This window comes from Catharus ustulatus, chromosome 28, assembly GCF_009819885.2.
Source record: "Catharus ustulatus isolate bCatUst1 chromosome 28, bCatUst1.pri.v2, whole genome shotgun sequence".
NCBI lineage: Eukaryota > Metazoa > Chordata > Aves > Passeriformes > Turdidae > Catharus > Catharus ustulatus.
Window position 1 is genome coordinate 289,044 of NC_046248.1, and position 14,842 is coordinate 303,885.

At 44.0% G+C, this 14,842-nt stretch overlaps 1 protein-coding gene across 14 annotated transcripts in view; it reads right to left on the reverse strand.

Moving 5' to 3' along the window:
- Positions 1-3,788: 3,788 nt before the first annotated feature.
- PRDM10 (PR/SET domain 10) overlaps positions 3,789-14,842 on the reverse strand; it is a 56,966-nt gene continuing 45,912 nt past the window's right edge. For all 14 annotated transcript variants that reach the window (XM_033081839.1, XM_033081838.1, XM_033081836.1 and 11 more), the window contains 10 exons: positions 14,207-14,362; positions 13,335-13,514; positions 12,356-12,466; positions 11,161-11,361; positions 10,485-10,628; positions 8,439-8,609; positions 7,070-7,210; positions 6,281-6,452; positions 5,208-5,320; positions 3,789-4,460 (listed from right to left, as the gene is read on the reverse strand). In XM_033081839.1, coding sequence (XP_032937730.1) covers positions 4,224-4,460; positions 5,208-5,320; positions 6,281-6,452; positions 7,070-7,210; positions 8,439-8,609; positions 10,485-10,628; positions 11,161-11,361; positions 12,356-12,466; positions 13,335-13,514; positions 14,207-14,362 — 1,626 coding nt within the window. In that variant the 3' untranslated portion in view covers positions 3,789-4,223. The remainder of the gene's footprint in view (positions 4,461-5,207; positions 5,321-6,280; positions 6,453-7,069; positions 7,211-8,438; positions 8,610-10,484; positions 10,629-11,160; positions 11,362-12,355; positions 12,467-13,334; positions 13,515-14,206; positions 14,363-14,842) is intronic.

The following is a 14,842-nucleotide window of genomic DNA, read 5'->3' on the forward strand; positions in this document are numbered from 1 at the left end:
CCGCCGTACTGCGGCTGCGCGCGACCCCGAGTCGCGACAGGCCACGACAGAGCCGTGAATTGCGACAGGCGCCCTAAAAATACGGGAGTTGTGGAATGCTGAAGCCACCTAGCAGTCGCAGATTTATAGAGCTTGACTGCAGTCCTGGGCCGTGTATTAGCCATTGATATGCTGTGCTAATATTACAGTGAAGTGTTGAAAGGCTGAATATTTTGAATTTTATTGCAACAAATTTTCATACAGCAAACGGAGGTTCTTCCTGGGTCTCCACGCCTTTACCCACTGCCAGCCCCCTCCAAGGACTCACATTAACAGTTTCCAGGGTAACACTCATTTAATAAAATCTTGACAGGTTAATGTTTAGGATTGCAGGCGACAGTAAAGCAACGTACAGACAAACTCTAATCCGTGACAAAATCTGGCCCACGATAAATCATAGAGTGCAGGTCTTACCCACTGAGCAAGAGACAGATTCGGTGCAGAAGGTACAATGGACTCTTCCCTAACTTCTCCCTGTTTTTAAACTCGTTTTTATACTTCCTTTACGCAGGTCATGCCAATGGAGAAGTCGAGCGTTTAGGTGGAGCTTGAGTAACTTTGAATCACACATCTTAGTGAGCAATGGTCATACCTTGGGAGTGGATAGTACCTGAGATAACCCTGCCATAGGGACATGTGTAACTCCTAGAGGGATTTTGGCATGGTTTGCTAATCCAATGGACATCATCCTTATCTCCCTCAGTTTTCAGATGTTGTGCAGCTGATCAGCCAGAAAGTACTACCTTTTAAGTTTAAAAGCAGTTAAAAAAATTTCTTACAGCGCAAGGGTTTCAACGAAGACACGGGCTCCACTCCACTCTCCATCTACCCTCCCTTGGATTGTATTGTGGGAGGTCAGAAATTCCATGTTCCATCCAGAGAGTAGCAAATTTATTTTTCCCTGTAAATTCTGCTATCATCCCATTTATCCACACCCCACTTCACTCACCCTCCACTGAATACGTTACCCCAATAAACAGATTGGTCATTGCGAGTGATTTAAAAAAAAAAAAAAAAAGAAAAAAAAAAGAGAAACATTTATTATTTTCAGGTTGTTTTGGTTGTTTTGTTTTTGTTTTTTTTTTACACCTGCCAGGTTGCACAAGACTCTGAAAACAACAACAGTCACCAAATGTACAATAAACATATACAGTTAAATAATAGATGGGGCCCAAGCAGTCCAAGAGGTGCAAGATCAGGGTGTGTGGGCTGGGGTTGTCTTCTCTTTCCTCCAAGAAAATACAGAATCTGACCCAAAATGCCTCCAAGAAACAGCATCTCCAAACAAAACACGGACCTTACAGGCAACTGAGAGGACTCTGGATTTACACTTACTTCTGTGGGACATGACTTAGCTTTGGGTTGCCCTGGCTTAAAAACAGTAATAATACATCCTATACCCTTCTAGGCTGCAGAAATGGAGGAAAAAAATCCGTACAACCTTTGACATCTGTCCAATCACTGTAGTTCCTTATTTTGGAAGGAAAATCTGTGGTACTTCCATTTCTAGGCATGTTTCTTTCGCAGGCAATTCATTCAACTTGAAATTACAATTCATTCAACTAGAAATTACTGCACCTGGAATCAGGTCGATAGCCCAAGTGTGCTGCTACTGCAGTGCAGAGAAACTGTGATGAAGAAGCTTTAAGTTCAAAAAGGCTATTTTAAAATGGTTTTCTATTTTAAATAGCTTTCAGTTAAATAACCGGTATAACTGTCCTCATTTCATGAACCGTTCCAACAAAGGTGAATAGAGCAAAATAGTTTTTAAACCCCACATCTGCAACATCATTAATGTGACTGTGTTTGATGTTCATCTATTGTCAGACTTTTAAGTCTTAAAATTGTTCCTGCAGGGCAGTATCCCAGTATTCCCAGTCTCCCATTTCCAAGTCTATTATTTTCCTACTACTTGTAGTATTTCTGGCTTGTTATTACATCAGCAGCAGCCTGAAAAAAGCAAAGACAAAATTCTCCCTACTCTCTTCCCACATGAACAACATTGCAAGGCCCAACATTCTAAATTCCCCAATTCTAACATCCTCAGCAACACAAATTCGAGTCACTTACTGGGGCTTTGTGGTTGCTTGCCCACACTGCCACAGTGGCTAGGCTGCCAAAGCCACAGAATTTAATGTCTCTCATCACTGCACTTGACCAAATGGGAGCTCTGGTCCACGTTAATTCTACCTGGCTCATTAGTGCTCCGGTATGGTGGTACAGCAAGAGAAGAGAAATCCCAGAAACAAAGTAACCCACATTTTGGCAAGTCACTTCGAAATTACCTCAGAACACTTCTGAGCTGGCCAGCATTTGCCAACTGATTTATCTCACTACTATTTCCACACCACATTAACAGATACATTAATTACCAAAGCAATACCTGCTACAAGGTTTTGCCCACAAGGAACCAGATTTGCACTTGTGCAGTGTGAGTGTGGAGCTCCCTCATGTCAAAGAGCTTTAACTCCATAAAACCTGATTCTGCAATGTGTAGTTCTTACAGACATGGGTAATCCACACCTGAATCATGGGACTCAGGAAAAGTCCCACATTCACATTCAGTGCAGTGCAAGAGAAAACAAACAAAAAAAACCTCTCAAGCTCTTCTGTCTCAAGGGCCTCTAAGACACAGCATCCTTCTTTGCATTCGTTTTATAAATAAATGTATGCTGTTACACGCAGGTGTTCTGGGAGGAGTTTTCCAGCAATGAATGGAAATTCAGACATACATGGTATATCCCACCAGGAGTCAGTGGAGTTCTAGTCATGTTCTTGCCACCACCAGAATGCCTTAAACAACCAACCAAGACAACCTGTGAAGAACTACGTAAGGAAAAGCATTACATGGCCTTAGAAGATAAATCTTCTCTTTCCCTTTCTCCTGGTCCCTAAATGCAACATGAGTTCTGTACATAGACCAGGTCCATTACATCAGGCAACCCTCATGTACAGCTTTCCATGTCCCATAAATAGTGGTCCACTAGCATGTTTCTTGTGTGTTTCCTGAGTCCAGGGCTGGTTGTTTTCTGGAATTGTTCAAAGGAGTTACAGTGCATTGTTAACAAGGTTATTTGGGAAAAAAAAAAAAATCAAAGTAACCAACTCTCCATCTAATCTTGAAGAGGAGAAATATGTTTACTTTGAGGTGGCCACAGAGATAATGACCCTGTCCCTTCAGAGGAGTGCTCTGTTTCCTTGTTTTCTCCTGGCACAACTATCTTAGATCACAGCAGGAGCTGCAGTGCAGGTTTAGCTGAGCCCCCTTTTGGGGTTTTTTGTTCTTTTTGGGTATTTTGTTTGTTTTGGGGGTTTTTTTGTTTTTGTTTTTTTTGAGGGGGGTTTGTTTGTTTTGTTTTTTGTTTACAGGCAAAAAAGAAATTTTCCCTGCAAACACTGGAAGGAAAAGAAGTAACAGTGGCTCTGTATTACCCTTAGGTGCTCCTAGGATTTCAATCTGTTCCAAACAACATGGGTTTAAGACTGTGCTTTTGCTGCTTTCTGCACTGCTGGGTAAAACAGGGCAGAGCAGACAGCATGTAAACAGTTCTGGAGGGGTGGAAAAATAATAATTTAATGGACTGCTTCGGCACATCTTCACAGCTTCATTGTTCAATCCATCCCCATAAAGGGACATCAGAAGCCACTGCTTGGCTGCTGCTGCTCCCTTCTGCAGGCAGTCTGCTCATATGGTGCAGGGACACTCCCCTTCACCTTGGCTGCTAGAAGCCACAGGAAGCAGTTCTGCTATATTCTAGCAATTTACATGATGTTCTCCTGTTTAATGGCTCCTTTTAAAAATATACATATGACAATCTGCCAGGAAGCCTTCAGTTAGGCAATTCTTTTTCTCATACAGTTGAAATAAAATTGTTTGCTGGACACACTTCCAAAAAGGATAAATAAGGGTCAGCAGACATGCCAAAAATAAAGTCCAGGGCCAAAGAGGTTTCACTTCTCTTGTCCTTTTTCTTAAAAGCCGCATAAAAAGCATCCCAGATGGATTTTGAGGGTATTTCATAGTCACTGTGAATTAAACCCTCTTAAAGCATTAACAAGAGCTCCAGGATTTTAGTGGAAGGTAAGAGAGCATATACATTAAAACACATAGAGCCCCAGGATACCCCCACAGCTGGGCTGTCAGGGAGATGACAAGGACAAGCAAATGGCACCATGAGGCTCTTTCACTCATGCTCTGCTGAGAAAGTCCTGGGTTTGGAGATGTGTACTTTGCTCCCGCCACTCCCGTTGGTAGTGGTTGTGATGATGTACTGGGTGGTTTGCTGCTGGTTGCTCGTCTGGGATTCCAAGGGATCTGTGTGGGCTGTGGGCTGGGAAACGCCCACCTGAACCTCGCTGGAGAGTGAGGAGTTTTGTTTACCATCCAGATCAGGCTGACCTTCAGATATCACGTAGTGCGTCTGCATGGAGAATACAGAAAATAATTAATAACCATTGTATCTTCTGTAACTTCTCTGCTACGATAGTCTGCTGGCAGACATTTTGGTGTGAACAAGGAACTTTTAAACTAAGCTCTGTTTCATTTAAATGTATTTGAGAGCAACATAACGCCTGTCTTTTGATTCAAAGGACATTGGACTTACTTGACTTTTGGTTAATTTACAAATGGTTAAACTCATTACACAATTAGACCATCACTACAGATTAAAATATCAATTTTCAATTCAGCTATTTTGAAAGGTTTTTTTCCTGTATTACATATGTTCTAGCAGAAGTTGCATTCCCAGTGACCAAGATCAACACAGGCCAATGACCTGTCTCCATATGCTGGATTGCTTATAAGGAATAGCAGGAACTCTTCTTATTTTCTGAATGTTACAGATAACAGAAAGCTACTGAAATGTTTCCAGAAGCTGTTCTGAAATTTGGTTTAATGGATACTACTTAACAATAAATATTTTTAAGACTAAATACTGAAAACGTGATTAAGTGAAGATTATAAATTGGAAGGAGTTATACATACAAGAGCCAGATAGCATTAGCCTTGCAAAAGGTTACATGCAGCCTATACTGTGCAGTCTGCACCTCTTTAGGTACCTCCATTCTGTGCCCCAGTCATGATTTTGGCATTCTTTAAACCTTCAAGCTGAAGAGCTTTATGCCTGATAATATTCTGGATGAAAAGGAGCCATGACTATTTTCCTTACCTGAGTAACTGCTTTCACTTGCCCTGTGCTGACAGTAGTGACCGGGGTACCCACAGCAGTCTCTGTGATTACGTACTGCCCTTGAGGGATGGTCATCATCTGAATCTCTGATGCTAAAAAATTGCAAATTGGATAATCAAGACCTCCAGTCAAACTCAAAGACAACCTTCAAAGATCATATCTGTCACAGTACAAGCTGGCTTGTACTGAGCAAATTGATTTGCCATATATGGGAGAAGGACTCTGGTGGGACAAACAGTCCTCCAGGGAACAGGGATAGGACAGAATTGGGAACATACAAGGATTTTGACCTATGGTTCCTGCCTGGCTGCAGAGGCTATTGGTCAGAGAGTTGGGCAGCCTGAACTTTGGACCAATCACAAGTGCTTGCTGAGAAACATTAAAGAGGTTATAAAAGGACAGGTCGGAACAATAAAGAGGTTTTTTGTCGCATGAATCTCAGAGTGCTTGTATCTCTGTCCCAGGGACCTGGGTGCCAGACACAACACATATCTCATGTCAGAAAGATTTACAGTCTGAAACAGTGGGTATTGAAGAGAAATTCAGGTGATACGAGGCCTTGTAGAACCCTACAGGCCTCAGCAGAATTATGCCAGCTAACATAAGCTGCAGTTAACATCAGCTGGAGATTTTGCAATTCATGCAGAGAAAACACATCCTGTTCTCACTGAAATCATCACAGAATTACCATCCAGAACTGCATGGACATGAGAAATTATCTTCATGTCACACTCCTCTTCCACACAATTCTTTCAATCATGCATCCAAGTTTGAACAAGTAGCTATCTAACACATGGAACCCTGCTGTATGCAAGTTTCTTGGAACAAGGGAGACCAGTGTGGCTGCCCAAACCATATACTGGATCAGTATGGATGACAGTGGAAGAGCTGGTACAACCATTTACATTTGTCTGAAGCTTTATCTTCTTGATATCTATGAATATTAACCACAAAGCTGAATGAACTCTGAAAACACTGTTCCATTTGGTAGCTGGGCACATGCTAGTCAGACACACTACAGACAAGTAGTTAGATCTACTGCTGACACTTACAGTAGCTCCGAAATGAGTTCCAGTTGCTGGGGAGATATGTGTGCTGGACTGAGGAGCCTTGCTGCTGCTGCTGGAGGGCTTGGTTTGGTGTCGATGTAGTTGTCTGCATCTGTGAGGGGCTGAGTTCCTGCTGAGGTTGTTGTGAGGAGGGACTCAAAGGCTGACCTCCAATCTACATAAAAAAAGCAGGGTTCTCTTAGTGTAGTAAAGACTGCATAGCTCTGTGCTGTCACAAATACAACCTTCTCATTAAGGGAAAACACAGGACAAGTTCCAGAGCATATCAAGCACAAGAACTCTCTTCTCTCTCCTCCAGCTTGCTTCACTCTATGGTTGGATCAGGAAACTGAAATAGTGATATTGTTGCTTGCCAAAGTGAGTCTATGGCAGGGACCTGAGATTAGAGGCTAAATTCTACCCAAGAACATGAAGAGCTGCACTTCAAATATTTGAGGAATGCCAGTTTCCATTTACATTTTCCAACTGACAAACTTCATTTAAGCCGCAATATGTCTGTTTCCAATCATTTATCTCTCCTTTGTACATACTGTTAGGGGGGAAAATAACCCCACATGAAAAAACCCACACAACAAATACCCAAACCCACAACAAAACACTCCCATAAACCCTGAGACATCTGAGCACTGCTTGATGATCTCAATGTGAAAGTCATTTCATGTTTGGTCCTTTAAAAGGCAAAGAAAGCACTATCCCCTGCATCAGCATACACAATATGCCAGCTGAGCAGGCTGGTAGGGAAAGCATTTTCTGAAGAGAAGAGGGAAATACCTGTGATGATGACTGAGTTGCTGGTGATGGCTCTGTGACCTGGATGTGCTGCACCTGGATGGCATGTTGGGTGTATGTCTGGGAGTCATGGAGCTGCCCAACATCCACTGTGGAGTGCTGGGACTGGTGAGGTGAGGTAGCCTGGGGAAAAAATTAAAGAGAGGTCTATACCTCAAATTCTTTACAAAAGCAGTCATCTAAAGCTCTTCTGGGACACAAGGTCTGGCATAATGAAGTAGGAGCCTTAGTGGAGCACACCTCTTGAACGTTGTTGAGTTTCTTTGCACCTTGGGAGATAAAGCACATTTAACAGATGCAATGGCACAGAGATGGCACTATCTCAGTGTTACCAATGGAAAGGACTTACTAACATCATACAAGCCGTTTGTGGCAGCAGCTGGACTAAACCAAAGGGTTCAAAAGCCAGCATTAGTGTTGACCACTGCTCTGTAAGCATCTTTCTCTACAGTGTATGCATACTTGAGATCTGCATATCCAATTCTATAGTTTGACACAGCTGTGCATCAAGATAAGCGCTCAGAGGTTTTTAAAGGTTTTTCTGAGCAACACTTGCTAATGATACCAATTGCAGTAACTGAATTACAAGTCTTGGATATTTATAAAATGGAGATGTTGCTAATATTACTTGCAGGAATCAGTGTTCATGCTCTTGTATTGTTACAACAGCCACGGTCACTATCAACTGGGGCCATGGTTTAGGCCTTTATGAACCAAATTCATAACCTGATTTGTAATGAGGGGCCAGAGAGAACAGAGAATTTCAGATTAAAATATAAGCACATGGTAGTTTCAGCTTCCTCTAGTGGGTATCATATTTCTTAAAGCTGCCTGAGATATTTTCCTCAGATAAGTTACTCCAGTTACACTCCGGTTTCATTTTCAGGAGGCTGGTGAGCATCAACAGAATGAATATTCTAGTAGCTGCTATGAAGGGAACAAGCAACCACTCTCTGTACTCTCAAATTTTGGCTCTGACTCACTGAGGACAAGGAAGCACAAATCAGTCTAAACTGCAGAAAATGGGTTACTCACTGATCCACCTTTCCAGTTGCTGGAAAACATTCCTAGAGCAGACATGAGCAAGGCTGCCCTAATGTGTAGAATTAACTCAGGACTGTGTCAATGCGTCTCCAGCAAGCTGACCAAGACTGGCAGGGTTATTTATGCCTGGTACAAGTGCTTATGAAGGGAACCCTAAGCCTTATCAGTTGATTTATCTGTAAAAAAATAGCTCAGCACTTTTTGCAAGTACTCCTCACCACACTTCTGTGTGCTAGAGCCCCAAGAACACACAGGTTTGGTAGGGAAGGGGTCAAAAGCACAGCAAAATCCCCACCAGGTTACTCACCTGGGCCACTTGAACAACCTGCAGCTGTATGTGCTGAGGCTGCTGCAAGCCACTTGTGGACTGAGACACAGGGATGTACTGGATGCGCTGGTAATCTCCCTGGGGAGTCCGGTAGTCTGTCGTGAGGGTCTGGGATATCTCTGTCATTGCTTGGGTCAGTAAATCTGTTGTCTGAGCAGAGGGAGAGAGAGAGATATATACACATCATCATCATATTGATGTACTATTTCAGGGCTGTAGTTTTTATCTACACTTCGGTAGGTCTGGTCATTTATTTACAGGAGCTTAATGTGTACAGATGTTGGGGTCATAAGTATAGTAATTTCACGACTATAAGGCGCACTCTTTTGACTAAAATTTTCCCCTGAACCTGGAAGTGCGCCTTATAGTCCGGTACGCCTTATATAATGGACAAAGTTGTGAAATTCGCCAACCCAGAAGTGTGAGCCTGCAACAGTCCTGAGCCAAGCAGAGCCCGCCCGGCAGTGGCATCGGGGCTGCGCCAGCGCGGGGCAAAAGCCCAGGGGTGCGTGGGGCTCCCAGAGCTGCACAGGGGTGCCAGAGCAGTGCGGGGAGGGAGGCAGCGGGCTGCCGCAGAAGCCACGAGCCCCGGCCGCTCCAAGCCGCGCCCGCTCCGAGCCGCTCTGTGCCACGGTGCACCTGCTCCGTGCCGCCGCTAGCCCCAGCTGCTCTGAGCCGCACCTGCTCCACGCCGCAGCGAGCCCCAACCGCTCCGTGCCACGGCAAGCCCCGACCCCTCTGTGCCGCGGTGCACTGTGCCTGCTCCGTGCCGCGGCGAGCCCCGGCTGCTCCGAGCCACCGCCGCCCCGAGCCCCGCCAGGGCGGGTGGGAGTGCCGGGCCCCGTGCACGGGGAGGGCACTTGGGACTGCGTTTAAAGGCTACACTAATCTGTTAAAATTTTTCCAATTTAAGCACATGCCAGTAAACTCCACGCTACTAATTAATTACTTTGTTGAGCGTGGCATGGATCCTCGCTGCAAAAAAAAAGTGCGCCTTATAGTCCAGTGCGCCTTATATCATGTACAAAGTTGCGAAATTTGCCGGCTCCCGGGGGGTGTGCCTTACAGTCCGGTGCAACTTATGGTCGTGAAATTACTGTAGTCACTAGGGATCATCAACTAGATTTGCTCTCTTCTGTCTAAATCCTAGTCAGGACCATTAACGGCTAACTTAACATATCACAATAAAAATAATTATTTTCATCTTGTGACATACCAGTATTCTGTTAAACAACGGAAGTCCTGTATTTGTGAAGAGCTGACTTGGTTTCCAAGTCAGAAAGTGATTCATGGATATATGAACCTTTCTTCCTCCCCTATCAGAGTGACAACTATATTTCCAACGTGTAAAGACATTTAGTACATAACTTAATCAGGTTTACGAAGCCAACAGCATCCTGATTGAACCTCTCAATTTTCAAGCAAAACCATCTTTTATCCAGTTAGTCTTTAGATAGGAAGTTTTAAACTATGATCAATAGGACTTTTAAAACTACATAGCATCCTGCAACACTGAAGGACACATTTTCTAGTCTTAGCTTTCACTTCTGTGGCAGCTGATCCATTAACAGAGAGAGCCACTGGAGATTCATCTTCCTTAGTGCTGTGCTGTCCAAAGGATTACAAAAAGATCTGACTCCCTGAACAGAGTTTGATCCAGTCCCCAGTCACTGTTAAACTTGTCCTCTTGATGCCAGGAACTGCATCTCTCAGTTCAGGAGAAAATTCCCAGTGAAAATCCAAGAGATGTGTATCCCTGAGTTCATTATGTGGAGTCAGTAGGTCTGAATGAAAGAAAAAAATGGATTTGGGGATAAAAGACAAATCTTTAACACTCCAGAAAGAAATTAATAGCTCCTGTCCTGAAAACTGGACAACACAGGCTCAAAACCAGAAGCGATCTCAAATAATGTCCTAATACAGGTTTTAAAGTTATGTCTGCCAAACAAACCAGGGTTACTAATAGCAGAAGGCTCCTGTTCTGTGTGTTTCCCTGCACTGCCCTTGTGTGCCTCCAGCCCTTACCACAACAGTTTCTCCAGTTGTGTTGTCAGTGGTGAGAACAGCTGGCGTGGAACTGATAACGGCCGTCGCCAGTGGTGCATGGATCGTGTTTGGGAGCTGAGCAAACTCTGGGTGTTTCTTGCGGATGTGCTGCACCATCTTCGTCTGCAGAGAAGCAAAGGAGCATTGAAAGCATGGTCAGTAACCCTGCTCAGGGCCATGTGAAATCCAACAGCCTGGCCAAACACAGGTTTTAGGTTTCCCTCAGTAAAGCAGCATCAAGAAACGCACTGTGAGATCCTTTGGTCAACAAAGTTGAAAACCTGCTGCTGATTAAGCTAACACTGAAGTATTGTCCTCAACAGCTTTTTACCCCAACATAGCCAAGTGTTTTATGACTTTTCCAAAAGTCATCTTTTCTGTGTTTTGTTTCCCTACTCATCTCCCCTGTAACTATCAGAGAGCAGTTTCCAAGCCCTTCTCTTCATGATTGTGCTTTGGTAACTTTTCAGCACAAACATGGCATCCTTTGGCCCTAAAACAACCAGACTGTGCCTGCACTGTCAGCACACACATCACAAAACTAGCACTCTGACTGAGAAGAAGAGAGCTCTGCTTGTGGACAGACAGGTGATAAGAGACCATGGTGCAAGAGCATGCCCACAGAGAGGCTGTCTGAGACCAGAACTCCCCATACCTTACTGCTGTATTGCTTGGAGCAGTGAGGGCAGCACACTGGAGGGGTGGCAATGGTGCCTGTCAGCTGGGTGTGGGTACTCAGCATGGGATCTGGCTCTCCCGGGCCCGCAGGACGCAGTTTCCGGATGCTTGGAGGTAGCTCAGCACCAGGATGGTTTTTCAGGATGTGTGCTTTGCGTTTGCTGGCACTCTTGTACACCTGCAGGGCAAAGATTTGGAATTAAAATGGTGCAACTCTGGTGTCTGCCCAGGAAACAGCTACCAGTTATCTTGATCTGGTCTGCATGTTGCTTTAGAGAATGCATTTAGTTAAATCCCCAAACAATTACAACAAAAGGCATGAACATATGCCTTTCAGTGTTTCATCAACATGTAAAAGCAACTGACTCCTTGTGTAGCACAGAGAAGCCTTTTGAGAACATACTGTATGCCACAATCAAACACCAAAGCAGAAAAAGAAGGTTAAGAGGAAAATTCTTTTTGAATATCAAAATGCCCAATGTTAATTTGTTCTGAGGGTTGATGTGTCTACTTGACACAAAGCATCAAACTGTTTTAGTTCAGTGATCAACATGCCTTTTAGTTCTTTTTAGGTATGTTAACAAACAAGTAAAATTTTAATTATTGAAACTATTGTTTTCTCCCCTCAAGCAAAAGGAAAAAGACATCACAGAAAGACATATTGAGGATAAAGGCAGTCAAAATACATTCCCTGGTAAATAAAGACCCCCAGGCATAAAGGGCAAAGGAGACTAAGAGCAAAAACCCAAAGGCCCTGCAGAAGCAGCTTCAGGCTCCACTGACCACTGGGAATTACTGTCACATAACCTAGTAAGCAGTTTACAATAAAAGGTGTGAAAGACTAACTTTTAAAAGTGATATAGAAACCAAAGGCCAGGAATTAGACAGGATACTTTGTCCTGGGCTAACACAAGACTAGGGGTCAGTGACTGTCTGCTGGATAGCAGTATTCAAGTTTTCCAATGCCAAACACAGCAGAAAGGGGAAAACTGCAGCTTTCAATTAGCATTTAAGTGCATTTTGTCTTTTTTTTTTGGACAGTACTGCAGGACTGTTGCTGGCAAGCACCTCAGAAAAGCTACAAACCCTGCCAGAGATTTCTATGCAGAGACAAACTGATTGCATCCAGGACTGGGACTGAGCTATCCTCCGAGGGGTGACTTCCCACACACCTTATCGCAGTATTGACAGAAGTAATCTCTGTTGGGTTTTATGATGGGCAACGTGAGCTCTGGCACCTCTTCTATTTTCATGTCTGGATGTCTCTTTGATAAATGATTCACCTTAGGAGAAACAGAGAACAAGAATGTATTACAGCTGGAAGCCAAACAATTGGAGCTTCTTCCAGACATGGGTAACAGCCAAACCAAAACTGAATGATGCAAGCCAGCAGCACTGGAAGCATTTGCTGCTGCAAGGGTGCACTCACATTTAACTGCTGAAGGTAAATGTGGTCTTGCTAGGTCTCATTTACAGTTTCTCTAATCAAAATTAGATAGGAAGCGGTGAAATAGTTTGCCAGAACTGTCTTGTAGCTGATAGCTGTGAATGAGGTAGTGTGAAAGGCCTCTGCCCAGATGAGAACCCCCACAAAACCTTTGCAAATAATATCTTCCTGCAGAACAGCCTTTGCTCAGAGGCAGTTACAAGACATGGCCAGAAGAGGTCCTCGAGAAGGGAGAGAAACAAAAACCAGGAAAGACAGTCAGAAAAACTACGGTAGTAAGGCAGTATTTTCATCTCATGTCCAGTTAAATACAGCACCCATCAGTCAGCCTTACTTAGTGTTGAAATATGGTACTGACAACCAGATGTATAGCACAGGCAGTAAAAACGTGCAAATTTGCTGAAGTAGTAAAACACACAGGTTTAAAAAAAACGATGTATCACCTCAACTCAGCTAAAATTTGCCAAAAATTGTTTCCCAGCATCCTGGCTGGATAAGACCAGATTGGACAGGGCTTGGAGCAACCTGGTGTAGTGGAAAGTGTCCCTGCCCATGGCACGTAGGTGCAATGAGATGTGTTCTAAGGTCCCTTCCAGCCCAAACCCTTTCTTGATCCTTGTGTTCCAATGCCGGAATTCCATCTTTATTCTTTATCTATTCATCAGAATAGAGCAGAGAGGCTGTAACAGCACCCAGGCACTCACCAACATGCCCCTGCGGCGGAAGCCCATCATGCAAAGGCGACACTTGAACATGAAGCTCTCATAGTCAGTGGATGCGATCCGGGGCTTGAAGGTTTTGGAGCGGCTGATCCGATCAGCCTTCTTGGCCTCCCTCTCTGGGTTGTGCATTCTCTGCATGTGCTCTCGCAGCTTGTCCTTCCTCTGGGAAGGAGAAATTGGGGAGAAACATGTCAGCAATGTCACAGAAACTGCCATACTGCCTGTTATGTGTAAGAGCCACAGTTTGATTTGTTCAGGAATCTCTCTCCAGAGAGAGAGAAATCTTCCTTTCCAAAAAATGTGTTCCTTCACCCAAAGTATTCAGTCCCTCAGTGTCCCATCACAAAGTCAGGGAGCAGGCTGCTGCCACCACAGTTTACCTCCATCTGTCACAGTCTGCTCCATCTGTTCCAGTGGGATTTAGAAAGACATCTGGATGACGTGTGCTGACAAGATGGATGCCATGGACACAGGCATCTTGGCCAGGAACATTATTAATCCACTAGCATCAGGAAGAAGTTTCTTTCTGAACTGATATAAGCAATGTAACCCAAACACCTGGCAATGGAGGTCCCAGTTCTTAATGAGTAGATAGAAAGTTCCTCTGCTATTAAATTATTAGGAGTAAGATCTGTTTGAAATAAGATGATGAGGTGACCTTGCCCCTTGTCTTTCAGAAATGGATGTCATAGCTTACACAGGACACCAAGCAATGTATGCAACTCACAGGCAAGTCTAGTGTGTTTACATGTGTTATTTCCTTTCACCTTTGAGAACATGAGCTTATCTCCTCGAAGGTGGGTAAGGAATTCTTGTTTTTATACTAGTAATGATCCAGCCAAGAGCCACCTCACCTTGAACTGCTTGCCACAAGTGGAACACAGGAAGTCTTTGCGGTCCGAGTGCCGTAGCATGTGGAGTCGCAGCTTGTCGGGGCGGCAGAAAGCCTTGTCACACTCTGTACACTGGTAAATCTTCTCAGAATGGAAACTGCGCACATGTTTCTTGACCTAAAATGGCAGATCACAGAAAAATGAAGTTTATTTAAGAGAAAAGTGAGTGGTAACACAGTCTAGGAAACTCTTCGCAATATGAAAGAAAAGGAAAAGGTTTTGAAGGTGTCTAATCTGCTTTGGTTTAAAAAGTAGTTGATCAGCTGATAATTCAGTAATAGTTTCTATAAAGCCATAACATCTTTATTACAGCAATTTCACAAATACAAGCCGCACTGAGTATAAGCCGCATCGCCGGGTGTTGGCAAACATTTCGTTCTTTGTCCATAAATAAGCCGCACCTGAGTATAAGCTGCTCTGTCGTTCGCAGGGAGGACCCCGTGCAACAAAGTTGCCAAATAGTAACAGAACTGAGGCAGGGTGGGGTTTACAGTAATTTCACGACCATAAGGCACACCAGACTATAAGGCGCACCCCCCGGCAGTCAGCAAATTTTGCAAATTTGCAGGTCAGATAAGGCGCACCGGACTATAAGGC